Genomic DNA, 19,828 nt, shown 5'->3' with positions numbered 1-19,828 from the left:
TTTTAAATTTCATACTTGGTATATACAAAAGAATAAATTTGAGCATGTGTTAAACTTTTACAACATAGTAATACAACAAATATTTTTTAATCCACCATCCTGCATCTGTGTGCTCTCCCAAACCTGCCTGTATAGCTCCCCCAACCCTCAGAGATTCTAAATGTCTTTGTTTTTTTATTATTCATGGAAGTCTAATATGCCTTCACTAAATTTATACAACCTCTGAACTGTACTCCTACATAGAAGCTCTGAAGTCCTTCCTCCTTAAGCCTTCTTATCTGCTCTAATTTGATCTGCTCCCCAGCTGTCATCCTGGGACTTCTCTTTACTATGCTTCTGGATTGCAATAACTCTTTTTTGAGCCTCCTCAGATATCTTCCTCAGAAGGATATGTGGGAGATAAACTTTGAGTCTTTGCATGTCTGAGAAATACTTTTATTTTGCTTTCATTCTTGATTGGTGGTTTACGTATAGAGTTCTAGATTCAATATTCTTTTCCTTCAAAATTTCCAAGCCTTGCTCTCTTCATTACTGGCAGTAATCATTGCTAATGAGAAGCTGGATAACTTTGATTTTTGCTCCTTTCTAAGTTACCTTTTCTCCTCCCCAGAATCCTTAAGAACCTCTGTTTAACCTTGGTATTCCAAAGTATCACAATAATATGTTACATATAGGTATTTGATACTTGTTTGACTACCAGAAAAAGGATGGAAAAGATTCCCAGAGCCTATAAAATGGGCCAGGAACACATGGCATTATATTTGGAGTGACTGGTATGGAAAAAAACATGAATTTTAGAAGTTAAGGGACCCTGATTAAGGTACAGAAACGCTGATTTGCTTGACATATAGGGAATTAGAACTAGGATGGGGAGGATTGGTGGATGTTGTCTCTTTGAAGACCAGGACTGTTAGGCTTTATGCATTTAAAGTATACATTCAGAAATAGGCTGTTTTTGTTGCCTTAGTACTTGGATTCTAGCTTAGTGATCATATTTCTTACTTCTCTATTCCTGCTATCTCCCAGCAACAAGATAAGACCTCGTCCAACCTACATGAAGCTGCTTCAGACTGTGTGTGCTCAGCTCTCTATGCCATTGAGAATGTGGAGACTAACCTGCCATTAGCCATGCAGCTTTTCCAGGGAGTCCTGACATTGGAGACTGCCTATCATATGGCTGTGGCACGTGAAGATCTAGATAAGTGAGTAGTCATTTAAGGCAGTAGCCCTGTGTTCACATACGGTCTAGTGTTCTTTTAAGTAATTTTTTATCACTCATCTATCCTTTGTGATTCTTTGTGACTGTAAATATACATATTGCATCCTAAAAGACGCTCTGCTATTCTCATTAGAACCTGGAGTGGTCAAACTGAATGCAGAAGAAGTCATAATCATAGGAAAGTAGGACATTTTTTGCTATTTTTCTACAAAGGATAAGGCTCTAAGAATTGGGGATGAACTTTGAAGTATCAAATATGATTTGATGGGAATTTCATTCAGATGTTTTAGTAGTTGAGAATTTGAACTGACTTAGAGTCATTTACTTCTCTGTTATAAAAGTACCTGATGTAAGGAAAGGTGGCTGTTACGGAGATTATGATACAGCATAGAAAAGCATAATTAAATGGCTGTATGTACATACAGTATCTAGATTTCTGACTCAGTGTTCTCATTACTTTTTCATCTACAGAGTTCTGAATTACTGCCGTATTTTCACTGAACTATGTGAAACTTTTCTTGAAAAAATTGTTTGTACTCCCGGCCAAGGTCTTGGGGACCTACGAACTCTGGAACTGCTTCTTATCTGTGCAGGACATCCTCAGTATGAGGTAGTGTTTACATTATGCTAAAGCCATTATGCTCCAAGTTGTATGTTGCACATTACCTATATTCCAGTGCCTCCTGTCCAGCTTTTTATCTGTGGGGAAATTATTGCCCTATTTTTAATTAATATGATGTGGGGGTTTCCTTTGTACTGGATTAGAAAAAGAATATAATTGGGCTTCTGCTTTGAATACTTTCCTGTTTTCTTACTTGGTTAACTGGGCTGACTGGTGTAGGTATCTTAAGGAATCCAGAAAGAAAGCTTCTAGCTTTCTGTTGAGCCCCCTCTCTAGTTCCAGTGATTCTTCGGAGCTTTATAGCTAAAAAAAACTCCTCAGAATCTTAACTGTACTTCCACAGGTCTTAACATCCAAAGTTTTTCTCCAAATTATGGGTAGGAGTGAGAAAGAGATTGAAAGGATTTAAAAGAGTCTTCATCATTCCAGAATCCTTAAGATACCACCTTTTTTAAAAAAAATAATTAAGGTGTCATTGATAAATCTTATGAAGGTTACACATGAGCAACATTGTGGTTTCAACATCCACCCATATTATCAAGTCCCCCCACCCCACCCCTTTGTAATCACTGTCCATCAGTGTAGTAAGATGCTATGAAGTCATTAGTTGTCTTCTCTGAAGACACTGCCTTTTTTAAGTTTGCTAGATTTAAAAAAGGAAAAAAATCTCTTCATTTATTCAGGAAGTTTTACTACCTCTTAAATAGTTAAAGAAGTGAGAAAAAAAACTCCCAAGTTGAGTATTTTAAATAGTTCTATTTTGGATCTTTAATGGGAAAAGGATGGTAGGGCCCATCTTGGGAAGGGGCACGGAAGTACTGTGATACTCAATCCTTTTCTGTTGTAATATAAAAGATAATATTAAATTGTTTAGTGTGACTCATGAGGATATCTAGATTTGGATGAAACTCAAAACATCTGGGGGAGGAAATACAGCATTACATAATGATTATCATTCCTTTAAACAGTGCCTAACTAAGATAAGCTGTGGATAAAGTCCCAAATTTTTTCTTCCCTTTCTCTCTTACTCAAGAAAGCAAGTGAGTAAAAGTGACACAAGGTTGGTATGTTCAGGGATTTGCAGACAAACCATTTGGTGAGAGGTGTTCTGATCTCAAACATGAAATGATTTCAGAACTTGGGAAACAGTACTTTAGAAGAGACTTCATTTCTGTATCTGTTTCTCTAATTTTAGAATCCAGTCTAATGGAGAAATTGTCCCAGAGCTTAATGGGAATGTAAAGCCAGCCATTCTAATACAGGTTTGGGCCTAATATGGGAAGATAATTGGGGAGGATAATAATAAATCTGCCAGAGAAAAGGTGGCTTCTCAGCTGGTTCCACTTACGTTATTTAAAAGTGTATCTTCCTTCCTCTATGGACCTAATGAAACTGTCTTCTTACTCCATTCCTTTTCTGATTCAAATAAACCATCCTTTTTCTTTCTCTCTTTTAATTTAACAGGTAGTAGAAATTTCCTTTAATTTTTGGTACCGATTAGGGGAGCATTTATATAAAACTAATGATGAAGTTATTCATGGCATCTTCAAAGCTTACATTCAGAGGCTGCTTCATGCCTTGGCTCGACACTGCCAGCTGGAACCAGACCATGTAAGTTCTCTTCTCTACTACAAATCTTAATTTTCTCCTTTTTTCAGTGCTCATTTGAAAAGGAACTGAAAAAATAGAGAATAAAGCAATTGGAATCTGCTGGTTTTCTGTCACTCTGTAGCTTATATTGAAGTCAATACCACTATAATAAAAGAGTATTAAGCCTATATGGAAAGAAATCAATCCTGTTGAGCCAGTAATTCTCCTGGGAACTTACCTTAAATCGGCAGAAGACGAAAATAGCTATTTTATGTGCAAAGCATTAACTATAAAAGTAAAAAATGCTAAACCCATGTACAACTGTGTAAGAGTAGTTACATAAATCATGATGTAGCAACTTGATGGACCATTATGTAGCAGTTAAAAATGACTTGAAGTAGCAATAGTTGGAATGCTAAATGAAAAAAATCAGAATGTAAAAAAAAATTTTTTTATTGAAGTATGCTTATACAATATTACGTTGGTTTCAAATACACAACACAGTGGTTCAACAGTTACCCATATTACTGAATCCTCACCCCCTTTAGTGTAGTTACTATCTATCGTAGAAAAATGTTACAGAATCATCAACTATCAGAATACAAAATTTTATACTCTGTTTTTAAGTTTAAAATACGTAGTTGGATTAAAACTAACACAAAAGTGAAGTATTTGTGTGATTGCATGATTCTCCCCTCTCTCATCCCCCCTACATAGTACACATTTTTCTTTGTCTTATTTATACTGATTTGACAATTTAAAAGGAAATACGGAAACAATCTATTTGCTTAGAAGAACACATACTAGAAATACTATAAAATAGCCCATTGGGAAACTCTTCAATCTCCGTTCTTTGCTTAAGTCTCTTCAAATTTTACAGCATTTATTTCATCCTTTTTTGTTGGTTGGTTGGTTCAATCTCTGTCCTTTAACCTAGGACCTGGAGTCAGGGTTTTTTTTTCCCATTGCTTACCATTAAATCTGACATGAAATCTGTGCTCTTCATTCTGATGTTACGTTGTTTTAGTCATAGAATAGTATATCTCCACAGAACCTTAATGATGTTCTAGATTAGTAGTTTTGTACTAACTGTTTCAGTTTTAACTGAGGAATCCTCTCTTCAGCTATACCTTACTAAGAAGCCTAATATGTAAATAAAAGCATGGGCACTCTGGTTTAAATGATTCTACTTGCTTGATCCCCTTCCTCCCTTTGCTGATCTATATAGTGCTTTATAATTTGTATTGTACTTTCTGTTTCATCTGAGACAGCCATCATCTATTTCCTCCTCCCTTATAATTTCTTCATCTTAAGTCAAGGAGGTTGAATTAGGTCAGCAATTCTGAAGTAAGAAGGGCTTTTTCCAGATATTCATGGTACAAGATTCTTATACCTGCCCTTAACCATCTCACAATTGCTAAGCCTTTGTTTATTCAAGGGAGCCTTGTGGAATAAGAACAATTTAGGGAGCATGAAATGTAAATGGTCTGTATATTTTTTAATGAAAAAATTCAAATCTACAGCAAAGGTGAAATAATTTTATAGTGAATACTGTATACCTACCACTTAAATTCTACCATTAATATTTTACTAATATAAAATGACCACCTATGCAGAATTCTTTTTATAAGTCTGTCCACATATATAAGATTCTTTGTAATCTTATATTCTGTTCTGCATTTAGTTATTGTGACAGTGGCTGATTTTGGTAGATCCTGAACCATAAAGCCTCAGTGGCTTATTCAGTAATAAAAAGCTACTGACCCTATCCAGGTGGGGCTTATAAACTCTTTGAATTACTAGCTCTTTCTGGCCACTTTCCCTACCACTCCCAAGTTTTTCCAACAACAGAAACAAGGTGTAGTTTGGAAATGCAGAAAGAAAGAAGAGAAAGAAGAGTTTTTCATAGTAGAGGTTAGGCTATATTGACCTGACATGCCTAAAAGTTTAGTAGACTCTCTGTAGTAAAATACTGTTGTGATTTAGGAGATTTATCTTTTGTTCATTGGGTCTGGACTGCTTAATGGCTTCTTTTACTTCACTAGAGGTCAGTGAAAGCATTAGTGAGTTTAAAACAAACGTCTGATTGGAAATTTCAGGAGGGGGTTCCTGAGGAGACTGATGACTTTGGGGAGTTTCGGATGAGGGTATCAGATCTCGTGAAAGACTTGATTTTCTTGATTGGATCTATGGAGTGTTTTGCTCAGGTAAGCCCATTTGGAGATTCTTACCAGTTTTACTCATCACTTTTACTCATTCTCTGTCTTCTGTAAATGTTCCATCTTTTCCTTCAATTTCAGTGGCTAAATGGGACAGTAGATATGCAGGTGCCTAGCACACTGCCTGGCATATAGTAGCTGTGTTTTATTTAGTATCTTACAAGCCAATCACAGTCTATGTTTCAATATGGTTTACTCTAGTACTGCTAATGAAATCTGTTCCACCTGTCCACTGGGAGTGGAAGATCATAGATAATCTTAAAGGCCCCAAGGTACTTATAAGGAATTTGAACCTAGCCAGGAGAAATGGGGAAGTTTTTCTGCTTTAATAATTATGTGCCAACTCCTGGCAACCCTTTAAGTTATTTATACCTTCCTTTGTCCACACTTATGGTTAGGTTTACACTTACGGTTATCTTCCTGTTCAGTTACATCCCAGAGGTGACTATACTAGAGTAGAAAATTCATAGTCCTGTAGTTTTCCTGACAGTCAGTGAGGAATTTTACCTCATAAGGTTGCAATCATCACTATTCCACATCACTTAATAAATATTAGCATAATTTCAGGTGGTTTTCATATTATTGGGTCATGCTCCAAGTTCTGAAATACTAGTTTTGATTTTTTGTCAGCAATACCAAACCAACCTTTTTTTCGGGGGTGGGGGTAACCTAGTCATTTTGTGTATTTTGGGGGCATAATGTGAGTTAGAAAGTGTTGATAAAATAATAACTTTTTCTTCATATTAAGCAGTGTGTTTATTGACCTAAGAACTAGGGATTCTTAGAAAGCAGATTCAGTGAGATCCAAAAATCACAGGCAGATGACCTGGGCTCAGAATTCAACTTTTTTCTCACTGTCTTTGTGGCTTTGAGCAAGTTACTTGTTTTTTCCAGACCTCAGTTTTCAAATTTACATAAATTATCAATGTTGTTTAAGACGTGTTCTGTGGAAGCACCAGTCCCATGTGATGTTCTTTAGTTAAAAAAAAAAACAGTTCTGTGAATTAAAATCAGGAAATGACTTACATAGTACATTAAAGGCTCCATTAAGCCTACAACAGAATTGTTTAATTTAGTCTTACTACCTAGCAGTGTCTGTTATTTGACTACAGAAATCTTATTTAGACCCAGTTACATTTCACAGATGGGTATACCCTGGGAAACTTCTAGACTAAAACATCTCTGAGTATTTTGTTTGGTCTCCCCTCCCCACCTTTACTTGCACATGGTATTATGATGTTTCTAAGCAGCAACTTTTTAGGAAATAAATATCTGCTGCTAGTATTGATACAGACAAGTAGTTAAAACAATAGAAAAGCCAAGGTATATATGGAGGATTTATATTGTATGTCAATTTTAAGTGTGTTTATATATTTGTCAGTTATTATCAGGACCAGGAAAAGACACTCATGCAATATGTTTTGTTTTTTCTATAATTCTCACTTTATGAGAGTGGATGATAATCTTGATAGACTCTTGGGGACCTAAATGAGTTTATTCCAGATACTAAAATTGTAGTTACTTACAGTTAGTGAAGATGTGAAAAATGAAAATAATATTCTCCCATGGCTCTGAGAGATAATTAGATTTGGAAATGGACTGGATTTATTTTAACTAACAAAATTTTTAAATTTTGTTTGTTTTGGAATTCTGTTTCCCTTTTAATGGATCCGTAATCCACCTCTTCTTCTCTAGTTATATTCTACTCTGAAAGAAGGCAACCCACCCTGGGAGGTGACAGAAGCGGTTCTCTTTATCATGGCTGCTATAGCAAAGAGTGTTGATCCGTGAGTGTCTAATAAGTCTTTTGCTGGGACCTCTAAATATCAAAGGAAGGAATATAACACCATTTTGCTCACTTGGGCTGTGTTTGGAAACTTCTTTCTTCTATAATGCTGCGTAGTCTTCTGACTTCAAGAATCTAGTCCAGAGTAGCATGCATTGCTGAAATCCATGTTATAACCACAATTCCTAGAGTTAAAATTATTTTGTTGTTGATGCTAGAAAAAGAATACTAGTTTATTTTTCCAAACAAGGCTTCCTTGTGAAAGTTGGTATAATTCAAAACTTGTTCGACTGTTGAATTGTTGGTGCTTGCTTAAAAGCAGTTGAATAGGCACTAATTTGTCTCACACTTACTTTTGTGACCTTGGGTAAGTTTATCCTTACAAATAACTATGTTCTTTTTTTGCTTTAGAGAATTATTTGTGAGTTTCAGAGAGGCAAGGCATAGGCACTGTTTTATATAAAAGAGCAGAATCTAAAAGGCAATTACTATTTTTGTTATTGCCATAGGGAGAATTTCAGATTATTAGAATTTGATTTCTTATTGCTTAGCAAGGTAATTCTGCTTATGATTTTAACACAAATCCCTAAAAATAGAATTTACTTTGTGCTGTGAGTTTATAAATTGATGCTAGTATCGGTCGAGTTTTCTTGTATTATGATTAGATACTTGCAGTGGAGCTCCTTTTCAGGACCTTGATTGGAGGAATGGTTAAGGTGTGTATTTATAAAAACTACAATGCTTTCTTTTTTAGCTGCCTTTCAGGGCCTAGTCAATCAAATTTTAGATTGTTTCTAAAGCAGTAAATATTCAAGGAGATAGAGTAGGTTGTTTTTCTCTGTTAAGAAGTTCTAGGCCAGAATTATATATGTACTGTTTGCTCATAAACTCATTTCAGTGTCTTTTGGAACCTTTAGTGATAGTCTGAAGATTATTAAAATCACTGATAATTCTAAATGGTATGTGTTGGTTTGAAAAAGGATGGATAGAGTCAGGAATAGCTTAGTGCCCCTATAAAAGTGAGAAATCTTATTGTTTTTTGTTTACCCATAGTTAAGCTAAGTACATGATTATAAGTACGTGAAGGACTTGCTAGACTTAGTTTATCAGCAGGGAATGCTCTTGCTCTAATCCAGGATATTATTTACATTCAAACATCTTTCATTTCTGGATTATATTCTATCGCTTTGGGGACATCCTCTACTCTGCCTAAAAAACTCCAGCCGGTATTCTCGGGGAGTAGAAACAAGAAAAGGAAAGGGGAAAAAACAAATATTCATGGAACTGTGGAAAGTATGTGGTTAGCTTTAATTTTCCTTATGTGTCTATGAGAATTATTCATTCGTTCATCTAGCCATTCAGCAGTATTTATTGAGTGCCCACTATGTGCCAGGCACTGTTCTAGGTGCTGCAGATATAGGCATAAAAAAACAGATTGTTTGAAAGAAGACATTCATCCAAAGCAAATGCCTGCCTCTCCAATTTGAAGAGCCTTATTTGATAGTAGGATGTGTCTTCAGGCACTTTGCTGGCATTCAGAAGAGGAAGGAGCAGTATGCTTCTCCTGAAACAATATCTTCCATTTCTGTCTTTTCCCTTTTTTTGAGGATTTAAAAAACTTCTATAACTAGTGTTAAGCACTTTTATACAAATTGTTATCTATTTAGAAAGAAGCCCTTTAGCAATGATTTGTGTCATTGCAGCCTGTTAGTTAGTTAGCTAGAACTTAAGCTCTGAAATCAATAACTGGGAGTACTTGCCTTCTGTACTCAGGGAGAACAATCCAACACTTGTGGAAGTCCTAGAAGGAGTTGTCCGTCTCCCAGAAACTGTACATACAGCTGTGCGATACACCAGCATTGAGTTGGTTGGAGAGATGAGTGAAGTGGTTGATCGAAATCCTCAGTTCCTTGGTATGTGTGGACTCTTCCCTCTGCAGCTGCTGCTTCTGCGTTTTCTGATTTTCTTCTTCCTCTCTTAATTTTACTCTTATTTTCCTGCTTTCTTTTATTGATAGGTAGACTGTTTCTAGACACTAAGTAAATATTATGAGTTATTGTATAGTTGATAATAACATTTATAATCTGATTAGACTTTGGAGAAAAGACCTTTGAAAAATTAGGTCTCTAGATAGGGAAATAGTTTGTCTCTGGTACTCTGCTTCAGCATGAACATTTCTGTCTTTTTTAGCTTAGCATATGCTTGAGCTAATCAGAGTCTTATATAATTATAACGTAGGAGCTACTAATTGGATAAGCCAAAGGGAGAGAGCTTTTCAGTGTTAAATACATGCTCCTTTTAAAAACTAAGAGTTACCATATGAAACTAAGTACAAATTAAATGAACAATGTTGAGTTATATAACCTCTGGTTGCCCTTATTGACTTGAAAAAACAAGTAAAAATCATATAAATTAACTGTAGAATCAAAAATAAAGTTGGTAATCATTTTTCAGGTAAGGAAACAAATCCAGAAACTAAATAATTTATCTAGGGTAATACATATTAAGCCCTCTGATATTCAGAAGTGATTGATAACATTCTCAGAATTTTAATAATCCCCAAACCTTCAAATATTATATATCAAGTTTGATGTATTTCTCATGCTTATCTTTATTACCACCTTTCAACTTGATTTTATTTTACACATGATCTTTTTTTATGGACTAAAACTCTTAAAAATGATGTGCTCCTTTTCTCTTGTTTCTGAATACAGAGCTCATAGGCTCATGTCATAGCTTAGCCACTTTTCAAGTTCAACATACCATTAAAAAGTTTTTTCAAAATGTCTTTTCTAATTGGTAAGATTTCTTGACTTCCATTATCTGCCTCAACATTTGGCTTTCTTTTCTGAATGATTTTTCCACAAAGAAGCAAAGTGGATTTGTTTTTTGTTAGGAGTTACTCAGTACCATCTTGCAGTATCTTATTCAAATTTGTGCCTCAGTAGTAAGACAGATTGCTACATATTCTTACTCTAGAATAGTCAAAACCACAGATACTCAGTTTGAGAATTACAGAGGTCTATAGTATTAAGAGTTGCTTGGACTAGGTTCTAGATTTTAGTTCTCTTGATTCCTAAACAGGTTTTTTCTTTTTTTATTTGTGGAGAGGGGCAGGGGTTCACGCTGGGTTGGTGCATTGTATTTGTCATTAGACTAGAAATGGAGAAAACTATTTTAAATGGGTTTTGAGATGTTATTCTTTTGATTCCTTCTATTCATTTATGGTTTGGTATGAGGTTACTCTAAAGTACCCCTAAAATGCTCTTTAGCCATATGAGCAGCAGCTTTTTTTTTTTAAGGTTTTTTTCCATAGAAAAACATTCTGATTTTTAAAAGCAAGGTAAAAGATAAGTAGGATTTGCTTTATAGAAATTTATCCTTATTATCAGTTTTCTTAGAACACTTACATTTAGCAAAAAGTAAAAAAAATAAATTCTTCTAGAGTGCTGAAGATCCGTTTGCATGTTTTTAAGGCCTTTTTAACTATAAAGAATCAACTATAAAACCATCAGCTTTAGATAACTGTTATCTTCCTGATTAATATAAGCTGGGTTTTTTTAGAAAGTGATTCATCTCTGAGTATAATAGTAACTCTCTGAGCTTTACATTCTTTCTTAACACTAACCTTTTCTTAATACTTGGATGGTCATATCTACCAGTGGCTTTTGAACTGAGAGTCGTTGGTTTTCAGATTGTGCTCTGTGAAGCCCTATCAACAAGCAACAGTTGACTGCCAAAAGGAAAGAAATGGAAAATGAATAGATAGCACTCAAGGCTTCCTGATACTGTGTCAGTGAGATCAGCTCCATTTTTATATATTGGGGTTTGGATTTCATTTTTTGAAATGGTTGTTTTTAAAAAAAAAAAAAGGAAATGTAAACCTCTGTTCTAGCAAACTAGTTTTTCTCAAGTTTCAAATATGTAAGCTCTACTGTATGGCTTTTCTCTTTAGATCCTGTGTTAGGCTATTTGATGAAAGGCCTGTGTGAAAAGCCTCTGGCTTCTGCTGCAGCCAAAGCCATTCATAACATCTGCTCTGTCTGCCGAGACCACATGGCTCAGCACTTTAATGGACTCCTGGAGATTGCCCGTTCCCTTGATTCCTTCATGCTGTCTCCAGAAGCTGCTGTGGGCTTGCTAAAAGGTACTTACTTTAGATGGTAACCAGTAACAGTCCCCTCTAACCCACTTCTCGGGGTTATCTTATACCAGTCATATCCTGGTTTTTCAGTTGCGGTATACTTAGTGATGAGGATGGTAGCTTTTCCCTTCAGGAGAGGGGGTTGATTATGTTTACATGCATTCTTTTCTTAGAATGTTTTAACACTATATAACTAATTCAAACTGCTTGTAGTATGTATAGCACAGACCTAGATTTTGGGTGGAAACCACACATTTGAACTAAACATAATTCCTTTGTGAGTTGGGAGAACAAAAAGGGAGACAAAATAAGTATTGCCACACCAAAGAGAGAATTTAAAGGTAGTGTGCATGAATCAGTTCTGTAAGTAGAAGCCTGTCTCTTAGTGGTCTGTAACCATTACTGATCAGCTTACACTGATTGCCTACCCAGAGGCCAACAGCCAAAATGGTGATGAAGTTCAGAGTAATGGAAGAAGCTAGAGATATTAAGGCAAGGAAAAAAGACATGATGGCTATTTCTAAATATTTGAAAGATTATTTTACAAAAGAGGGAATTTATGAATAGTCTATTGTTGACAATTTACTGGCTCCTAGAAAGAAAATGTTTTCTAACTAAACTAAACTGAAAACAGATTGGGGTATCTGTGAGGTACTGAAATTCTTAAAGCTGGTAGTTTAGAGGGGATTGGGCATGTATTAAGATTGGATAATAGGATGTGTGCAGCATCTTTTAAGCCTCTGTGAGTGGTAAATAGTCTTAGAAAGATTGGATGACCTTATGTGCAAACTCTGATATTTTTCATTTCTACAGTGTAAGTATGCATTTTCCAAGGCAGATTCTCTCTTTGTAGTGTGGGTTTTTGTTTCCCTTCATAGGCATAGATGATAAGGCATCAAGTCAGAGTTAAATATTCTTACTATATTACTACTAGTGGTTATTGCTGCTATTTTGTAATTTTCTAGTGAAATTTAGCATTGATCTAACCTTGTCTAACTTATAGTAGAATGTGGCATCCTAATTATCAGTGGTATCTTCTAGATATAGAAAACTCAGTAACATTCTTCTCTGTAGGAACAAATTAAAAGGAAAAATCATATTTAAGTTATATCCATCCCCACTGCTACCCCCCATTTTAAATGAAAGTCTATTTCATTCATGGCTTAAAGACTGCCAGGAAAAATCATTCATTTTTTAATTCAAATTTGAAGGTGTATGGATTGACTAGTGTTCTGTTGAGTGAAATTTCATGAAATGAAAAAATCATAATTAAGGGATTTGGGGCCTTGAATAGATCTAGGCTAATGTGGAATCCTTTGAATTTGGGAGAAGATGTTTCAGCCATTGGTAGGGATTGACAAGAGTGAATGAGAAGAGTCTGGGCTGTCTTTTCCCACTCTAACCTAGCTCCCTCTTTTTTTTTATACCTATTTTATTAGAATTCCAAGTTAATGTTTTATTTGGGGGGCAGGGGAGAAGGGGAGGCTTCTGCAGTTATTTATAAATGAAAGAAAGGCAAAATTAACTATTACTTCTGTTACTCATTTTACAAAAAAATGAAAGAAAGGCAAAATTAACTATTACTTCTGTTACTCATTTTACAAATAACTAAGGCCCAGAGAGAATGCCTTACCTAGCTTATGGATTCTATTATGATAGAAATATAGACAAATCTCTCATTTCATCCCATTCTTTCAAGAAAACTTGTCTGTATTTCTCAGACTTTTCTGATGGTAAGGATTGCCTAAGTACTTATCAAAAATAAAGGTTCTCTTTGACTCACTAAATCAAAATCTGTGAAATGTGAGAACTGCTGTATGGGGCTGTATAATAGCAGTTTTGGCATTGTCATTATGAAGGAGATTTTTTAACAATGTGAAGAACTGGAAGGGGAGACATTTTTAAACATCTTTAAACCAATAGGCTACTAAGGAGAAATGATGCAATATTAACTTAAGTTGTAAATGTCATTGTGAAAGTCTTACAGCATTCTAAGCCAAATAAAGAAAAACCAACCATAAATAACAAAATATTGTAATTTTAAAAACAAGGCTGACCATTTTTAAAAAATGGAACCATTCAGCCTTTTCTGTTAGTCATATGATGTAGACCAGTAATTTACCTCAATTCAGCTTTTATTTCCTTCATTTGTATCTTGCTTTTTCTTTTAGGGACAGCACTTGTCCTAGCCAGATTACCTTTGGATAAGATTACTCAGTGTCTTAGTGAACTATGTTCTGTTCAGGTTATGGCATTGAAAAAGGTGAGTCTAACTAAGCAAAGAATGAAACAAATTTTTAAAATTTGCATATTAGAAAAGAAATACATAATTATTTATTTACAGTTGATCTTTTATTTACCTAGAAAAGCCAAGAGAATGAGCTGAAAAGTTATTAAAATTAATGTATCAAAATTGCTGCATACATGAAATAAATGTTCCAAAGTCAGTAGATTTTCACTTTATCAGTAATACTGTTTAGAAGATTAATGTGAAGACATCACTCAGGTTCAAAACCAAAACCAAAACTAAAACCAAACCATAACTTGTTTCTCTGAAGAATATTATAAAGATGTCAGGTCTTTCATCATTACATTTATAGTGAGCATACCGATGGGATTTTTAAGACAACCTAAGATAATGATTCTAAGGTTCATCTCTAATGATATGCTGGTAGAAATATCTTAAGAAACTAGGAAAGAGGAATAAGAGGTAACTTGCTTATAAAGCTATAATAATTTTATAGCTTTATATAAAGTGACATGTAATTATGATATAGATTATGTAATGACTGGGTATTGTTATTATATAATCTGTATTAAAATATGTAATGTATATAGTATCTTAATCATAATAAAAGTAAGTGGAAAAAAATTAGGCTATAATGTTTTCCACTCCACAATGGTCATATAGTAAAATGTAGTAACAGGTAGTCTTGACCAGGATGCAGTAAAATGGAGGAAAGTAATTTGACAATATGAATTTAAAAATTTACACCATTTAAGTAACTTTCAGGAATCTATTAAAGGAAATAAGCAGAGATTGAAATGGAGGTTAAGGTATAAGGGTATGTGTTGCAGATTTTGCTGTAGGTTTGTATATGTAGTGATTGGGTGTTAATATCTCTCTGTCTCTTTAGCTATTGTCTCAGGAGCCCAGCAATGGCATATCCTCAGATCCCACTGTGTTCTTAGACCGCCTTGCAGTAATATTTAGGTAAGAATGGAGTCCCTGGATGCCTGCCATGGGTTTAAAATCTCAAGTGAGACCATTATATGTTGAAGTAAGCAAGTGGTTTTGTTTGCTTACTTTTGTTTTTTTTCTCAAGCTTCTAAGTATCTCCTGTATAATCTCCTGTCAGGAGACTAATTGTACCCATTACCTGAAGTTTTGGGGCAAAGGCAAATTTCAAGAATTTGTGCTGGGTAGACCTTTGTCAAAAGATCCTTTAAATTTTAATTAATTCTTTTGGTCTTTAGCTCAGGGGTTTGAAAACTTTAACATGTATCAGAGTCACCTGGAGGGCTTATCAAAACAGTGATTACTGGATCCCATCCCCAGAGTCTCTGATTCACTAGATCTTGGATGGGATCCAGGAATTTACATTCCCAGTAAGTTCCCAGGAGATGCTGCTGCTGGCATTCCAGAGACCCCGCTTGCAGAACCATTGCCGTACATAGTGTGTGGGTGCAAAAGAATAATGAAGCCTCTTCAGTAACCACAGATTAATCTTCTGAAATCTAGAATGTCTAAAGATTAAAAAAGCATTTGAGTGACAGTGTTCAAAGAGTGATCCATACTGGGTTACATAATTTGTAGTTTGTGAGACCCATAGATACAACTGGACTGTCAGAGTAAAAAAGCCTATGTGGAGTAAGTTAAAATGGAGCTATTATTTTGGCTTATTAGTTCTTGTCAACAGGGATCTTGGAGTTCGTACATTGCTTTTCTTGTTTAATTAGGATAGCCCAATTATATTCCATTCTGAGAGCCTACTAACAATAATCCTTATTTCATAATAAATGAGAGAAATCTGCAACAGATGGTAATGCTTTATTTAAAGAAAATTGCATTATTATTAAGTTGTTGAACTTTTTTAAATTAAAAGATTTCTTTCAGAGAGGTTGGTGGTTAATCATTCAGTGGGTTTTTTTTTCCCTGCTTGCCTTCAAATTAGTGGATTCTAGAACTAGGCAAATAGTTAGATTTGACATGTGGGTGGGCCCATCTTGTGTGGATTCCAACTAGAACCATGAGAAATATCTTTGGTAAACTAGAGTTCTTAAAACTTTTGCCTTAATGCTGGGGACGGAGCAGTATTTGGTTTCCCATAGTGGATTCAGACAACCTATATATATTTTTGATTAATTTGGAAGAAACTACATATTCAGGTTTATAAAGAGGAAAAAATGAAAAAGATAGCTATAGTGCCCCATAGCCCATGTACCCAGAGTTGGATTGAGTTTGCATGCTCTAGTGGAAGTGGCTTAAAGGTGGCAAAAAAAAAAAAAGATAGGATAATTTAAACTATGTGCTGTGTTTGTTTGAACGGAGTAGGAGGAAAAGGTGTTGAGTCCTAAAAATAACTTTGTTGTCTGGTTTTCTTTATTTAGTGAGAATGATGCTAAGTAAGCTAGCAGGGATCAGGGCTGTGGGTCCTTGGTGAAATTGCTCTTCTTTCACTATTTTGGGCCATCGTCTTTCCCCAGACACACCAATCCAATTGTGGAAAATGGACAGACTCATCCGTGCCAAAAAGTCATACAGGAAGTAAGTGCTAACAGATGCCTGTGGAACATCATTTTTCCTTACCAGGCTTTGAGTAACTAGAGTGAGAAGGTACTGTCTTCTAGGTTCATAGGAAGATTCAGTTTGATGATATGGTTTAAATTTTAATGAAAACAGGAGCAGAACCATCCCAATATTTTTGATTTAATAAGAAAATAGGCAGTGGAACTCTAATGGGGTATGGGGAGGACAATAATATGGGTGAATGTAGTAACCACATTGTTTTTTCATGTGAAACCTTCATAAAAGAGTATGTCAATAATACCTTAATAAAATAAAGAAAGAAAGAAAATAGGCAGTGGAGAAATGGATTGAGAGGCCAAAGAGGTAAAGAGAGATTAACTGTATGAATTCTAGAATTGCTAGGAGGCCCAATCAATACTAACAAAAAAATTTTTACTAAGTCAGTTAACCCTCATGGCTTTAGTTTCTCCATTAATAACACACTTCCTCCTGCTTTTTTATTGATGGTAATGTGAGGATCAAAAGCATGTTTTGAAAGTGCTTTTCATATTTCAAGAGAGGAAACACAAAATATTCTTAAGTGTTCAGCAGTATACAGTAATGCCATTTCCTTAACTCTGGTCCTTTTGTTCAAGGTCTTGCAACTTTATGGAACAGCCTTTAAACATCTCTAGAATTCATACTTTTTCTTTTCATCCTACATTAGGAAGTCCTAAGTTTGGAAAATGTGTATCTTTGTCTTTTAGTAAAGTTAAACATGCTCTTCTTCCTGTTCTAAAGAGTCACTGTGCTTCTCTTTAAGAAGTGGCTGTGTTTTAGTGATGGATAGTATGTTGAACCTCTGCACATACACACGTACTGGCCTGAATCAGCCATATGTGTTCCTATAATGAAAGCTTTTTCAAAATGATTTAAAAGCCAAATGAAGTGTTACCAACTTGAGAGAAGTTTTTTCAGCTCTTAGTTCATTACTTTCTTTCTTGTGCTCTTTGACTTTTGACTCAGATATGGCCAGTTTTATCTGAGACTCTAAACAAGCACCGGGCTGATAATCGGATTGTAGAGCGTTGTTGCAGGTGCCTCCGCTTTGCTGTGCGCTGTGTAGGCAAAGGATCCGCAGCCCTGCTGCAGCCACTAGTCACACAGGTAAGTGTTCTAAGAGAGGGAAAATGTAAAGGGTACAGAATTCAAAACAATAACCTCTAGAGCAAAATTCGGTTGATGAAACACTCTTGTACTTATTAAGTACAAACTAAAAAATTTTGAAAGAGGAAAGTAGTGCCATTGTAGGTATGTTGTATGTATAAGGGAAACAGCATTCCAGTGTGACATTAGGAAAAGAGAATGACTTTAATGCTTAGCTCTTATATGCCAATGCTAAGCATTTTTATATTAATTTTTTTTTGAAAAATGTGGCAAGTCAAACTTTGCCTTTTCATGGCCCAAAGGATTTTCTTCTCTCTTGACCATAGTTAGTTGTTCATAGAAATCTCATTTGTCAAGGGATAAATTGACTCTTAATCACCAAGATTGATACGTTAATAATGATGGTGTGACTCACTGTATGCAGTTGTCTAAGGTCATATTCACATCTAGAACTACTCTATATGAGATGTCTATGACCAGTAACTTAGGTCACTACATAATTTGTGTTGATGTTAATCTTACAGCAGGACCAGGGCTATGTTGCAGAGGTGCCATGGGCTCAAAATTGAGAGAGGCTGGCTAAGTGCTAGTCCTGCATCTGCATGACACTAAGCAGGTGCCTTCCTAAGTTTTGCACTCATGCACTGAGGAAAACTACTTTAGCACATCCACCCAACCTGAAGTGACCCTTCTCTACCTGAGCAGACCACCTACAGTGCAGGTTTTGAGGCACCACTCTCAGGACCTGACCCTGACAGTGAGTGCCCCCTTAAATTCTGCACCCTGGGCTCATCACTTTTAAGGAATAAGTCACCTTCAGGTAGGGTCCTGCTGGTGCAGTGTCAGATGGCACATACTTCTTAAATTGTAAGATTTGATTAGAGTCTGCACAGGTTGATATTTTACCATAATTTTATTTTTTAGTGATTTTCTACATTTACTATGTCCTGAATACGACAGTATATCTTTGCATTTAGGTGGTGTCCTCCACTGGTCAAATGTCCCCTTCGGTGCAATAAAATTCTGGGTCGAGTATAACTTGATTTAATGTTCCTTTGCTATTGGAGGACACCCCCATGACTTTGATACTGTTTTTTAATTCTGGTAAGTGACCAGCCCAATTATAAGTAGGGTAGCACTTTATATAGGAAGTGCATTCTAAAGTCAGTGCATGTGACAAAAATGAAAATTATTCTTAACAATCCCCAAAATCAGAGGTTAGAAACTACAGCCAGTGGGCCTACCACCAGTTTTTGTAAATACACTGTTAGTGAGAGATAATCATGCTTTCATTCATTGAACTATTACTTACTACCTACTTTGGTGCTGTAGCGGCAAAATGATCATATGGCCAGCAGAACCTACCATTTTTACTGTTTGGCCTTTTAAGAAAAAGTTTGCCAACCCATGACTTAAATCATGCATTAAATAGAGCATATAGTTTTGAGTATACAACAGTGAACAAATTCATAGTCCCCTGTCTCGTGCTCATTCCATGGTATGTATTGATAAGAGTTAGTTATTCTATCCAAGCTCATAGTTGAATTTATATAAAATCAATATGTATATTGTGATGACATTCTAAATAGATAAATATACAACTGCTTCTTGATTTTTAGAGGATAGGAGGATAAAAATCCTAAACAGATCACTTAAATATGTAAATTATACTAAAATTTTTATTCTGTTGAGATCCATTTATCTTGGTTGGAAACACTTTTTTACTTAAAAGATGAAATAGGGGTTCAGGAGCAACTCAGAATTTAAACAGTACTTTCACAGTCTCCTCCAAGATGAAGGCATTTGATATTTTTGGCCCTGCAGTGGCTATATATGTCATTTTTTTTTTAACAAAGAAAGTTAATGATTAATACTAAGAGCAACCTTTAGGTGATGGAAAATTTAAGTGTACTTTGCAAATACTACGTGAATCTTGGATAATAGCTCCCTAAAGGGTTCCTGCTTGAAGTATTTACAACTCTCTTGCAACATTTTTTTGGGAAGATAAACATCAAAGGCATGAAAGAACTCTAGAGTACTTGAACATTATTGAGGATTTGAGTCCTGTGTTTCAAAAATGTTGCCAACACAAAGACCCCACCAAAAAAGAAAATTACAGACGAATATCCCTGATGAACATAGATGCAAAAATACTCAACAAAATATTAGCAAACCAATTCAGAGATACATCAAGAGGATCATACACCATGACCAAGTGGGATTCATCTTAGGGATGCAAGGATGGTACAACATTTGAAAATCCATCCACATCATCCACCACATAACAAACAGAAGGACAAAAACCACATGATCATCTCCATAGCTGCTGAAAAAGCATTCGACAAAATTCAA

At 35.3% G+C, this 19,828-nt stretch overlaps 1 protein-coding gene across 3 annotated transcripts in view; it reads left to right on the top strand.

The window, feature by feature from the left end:
* TNPO3 (transportin 3) overlaps nt 1–19,828 on the top strand; it is a 73,906-nt gene that overhangs the window by 35,498 nt on the left and 18,580 nt on the right. For all 3 annotated transcript variants that reach the window (XR_005029580.2, XM_036909064.2, XM_036909065.2), the window contains 11 exons: nt 1,027–1,202; nt 1,691–1,829; nt 3,306–3,452; nt 5,531–5,638; nt 7,346–7,437; nt 9,210–9,349; nt 11,392–11,583; nt 13,752–13,843; nt 14,718–14,794; nt 16,288–16,348; nt 17,336–17,476. Coding sequence is in view for 2 of the 3 variants with exons in the window: in XM_036909064.2 (XP_036764959.1) it covers nt 1,027–1,202; nt 1,691–1,829; nt 3,306–3,452; nt 5,531–5,638; nt 7,346–7,437; nt 9,210–9,349; nt 11,392–11,583; nt 13,752–13,843; nt 14,718–14,794; nt 16,288–16,348; nt 17,336–17,476 (1,365 nt within the window). In the remaining variant the exon portion in view is untranslated. The remainder of the gene's footprint in view (nt 1–1,026; nt 1,203–1,690; nt 1,830–3,305; nt 3,453–5,530; nt 5,639–7,345; nt 7,438–9,209; nt 9,350–11,391; nt 11,584–13,751; nt 13,844–14,717; nt 14,795–16,287; nt 16,349–17,335; nt 17,477–19,828) is intronic.

This window comes from Manis pentadactyla, chromosome 7, assembly GCF_030020395.1.
Source record: "Manis pentadactyla isolate mManPen7 chromosome 7, mManPen7.hap1, whole genome shotgun sequence".
In the NCBI taxonomy this organism is placed as follows: Eukaryota; Metazoa; Chordata; class Mammalia; order Pholidota; family Manidae; genus Manis; species Manis pentadactyla.
The sequence above is the reverse complement of the archived record's forward strand: the minus strand, read 5'-3'. Positions and strand labels throughout refer to the sequence as shown.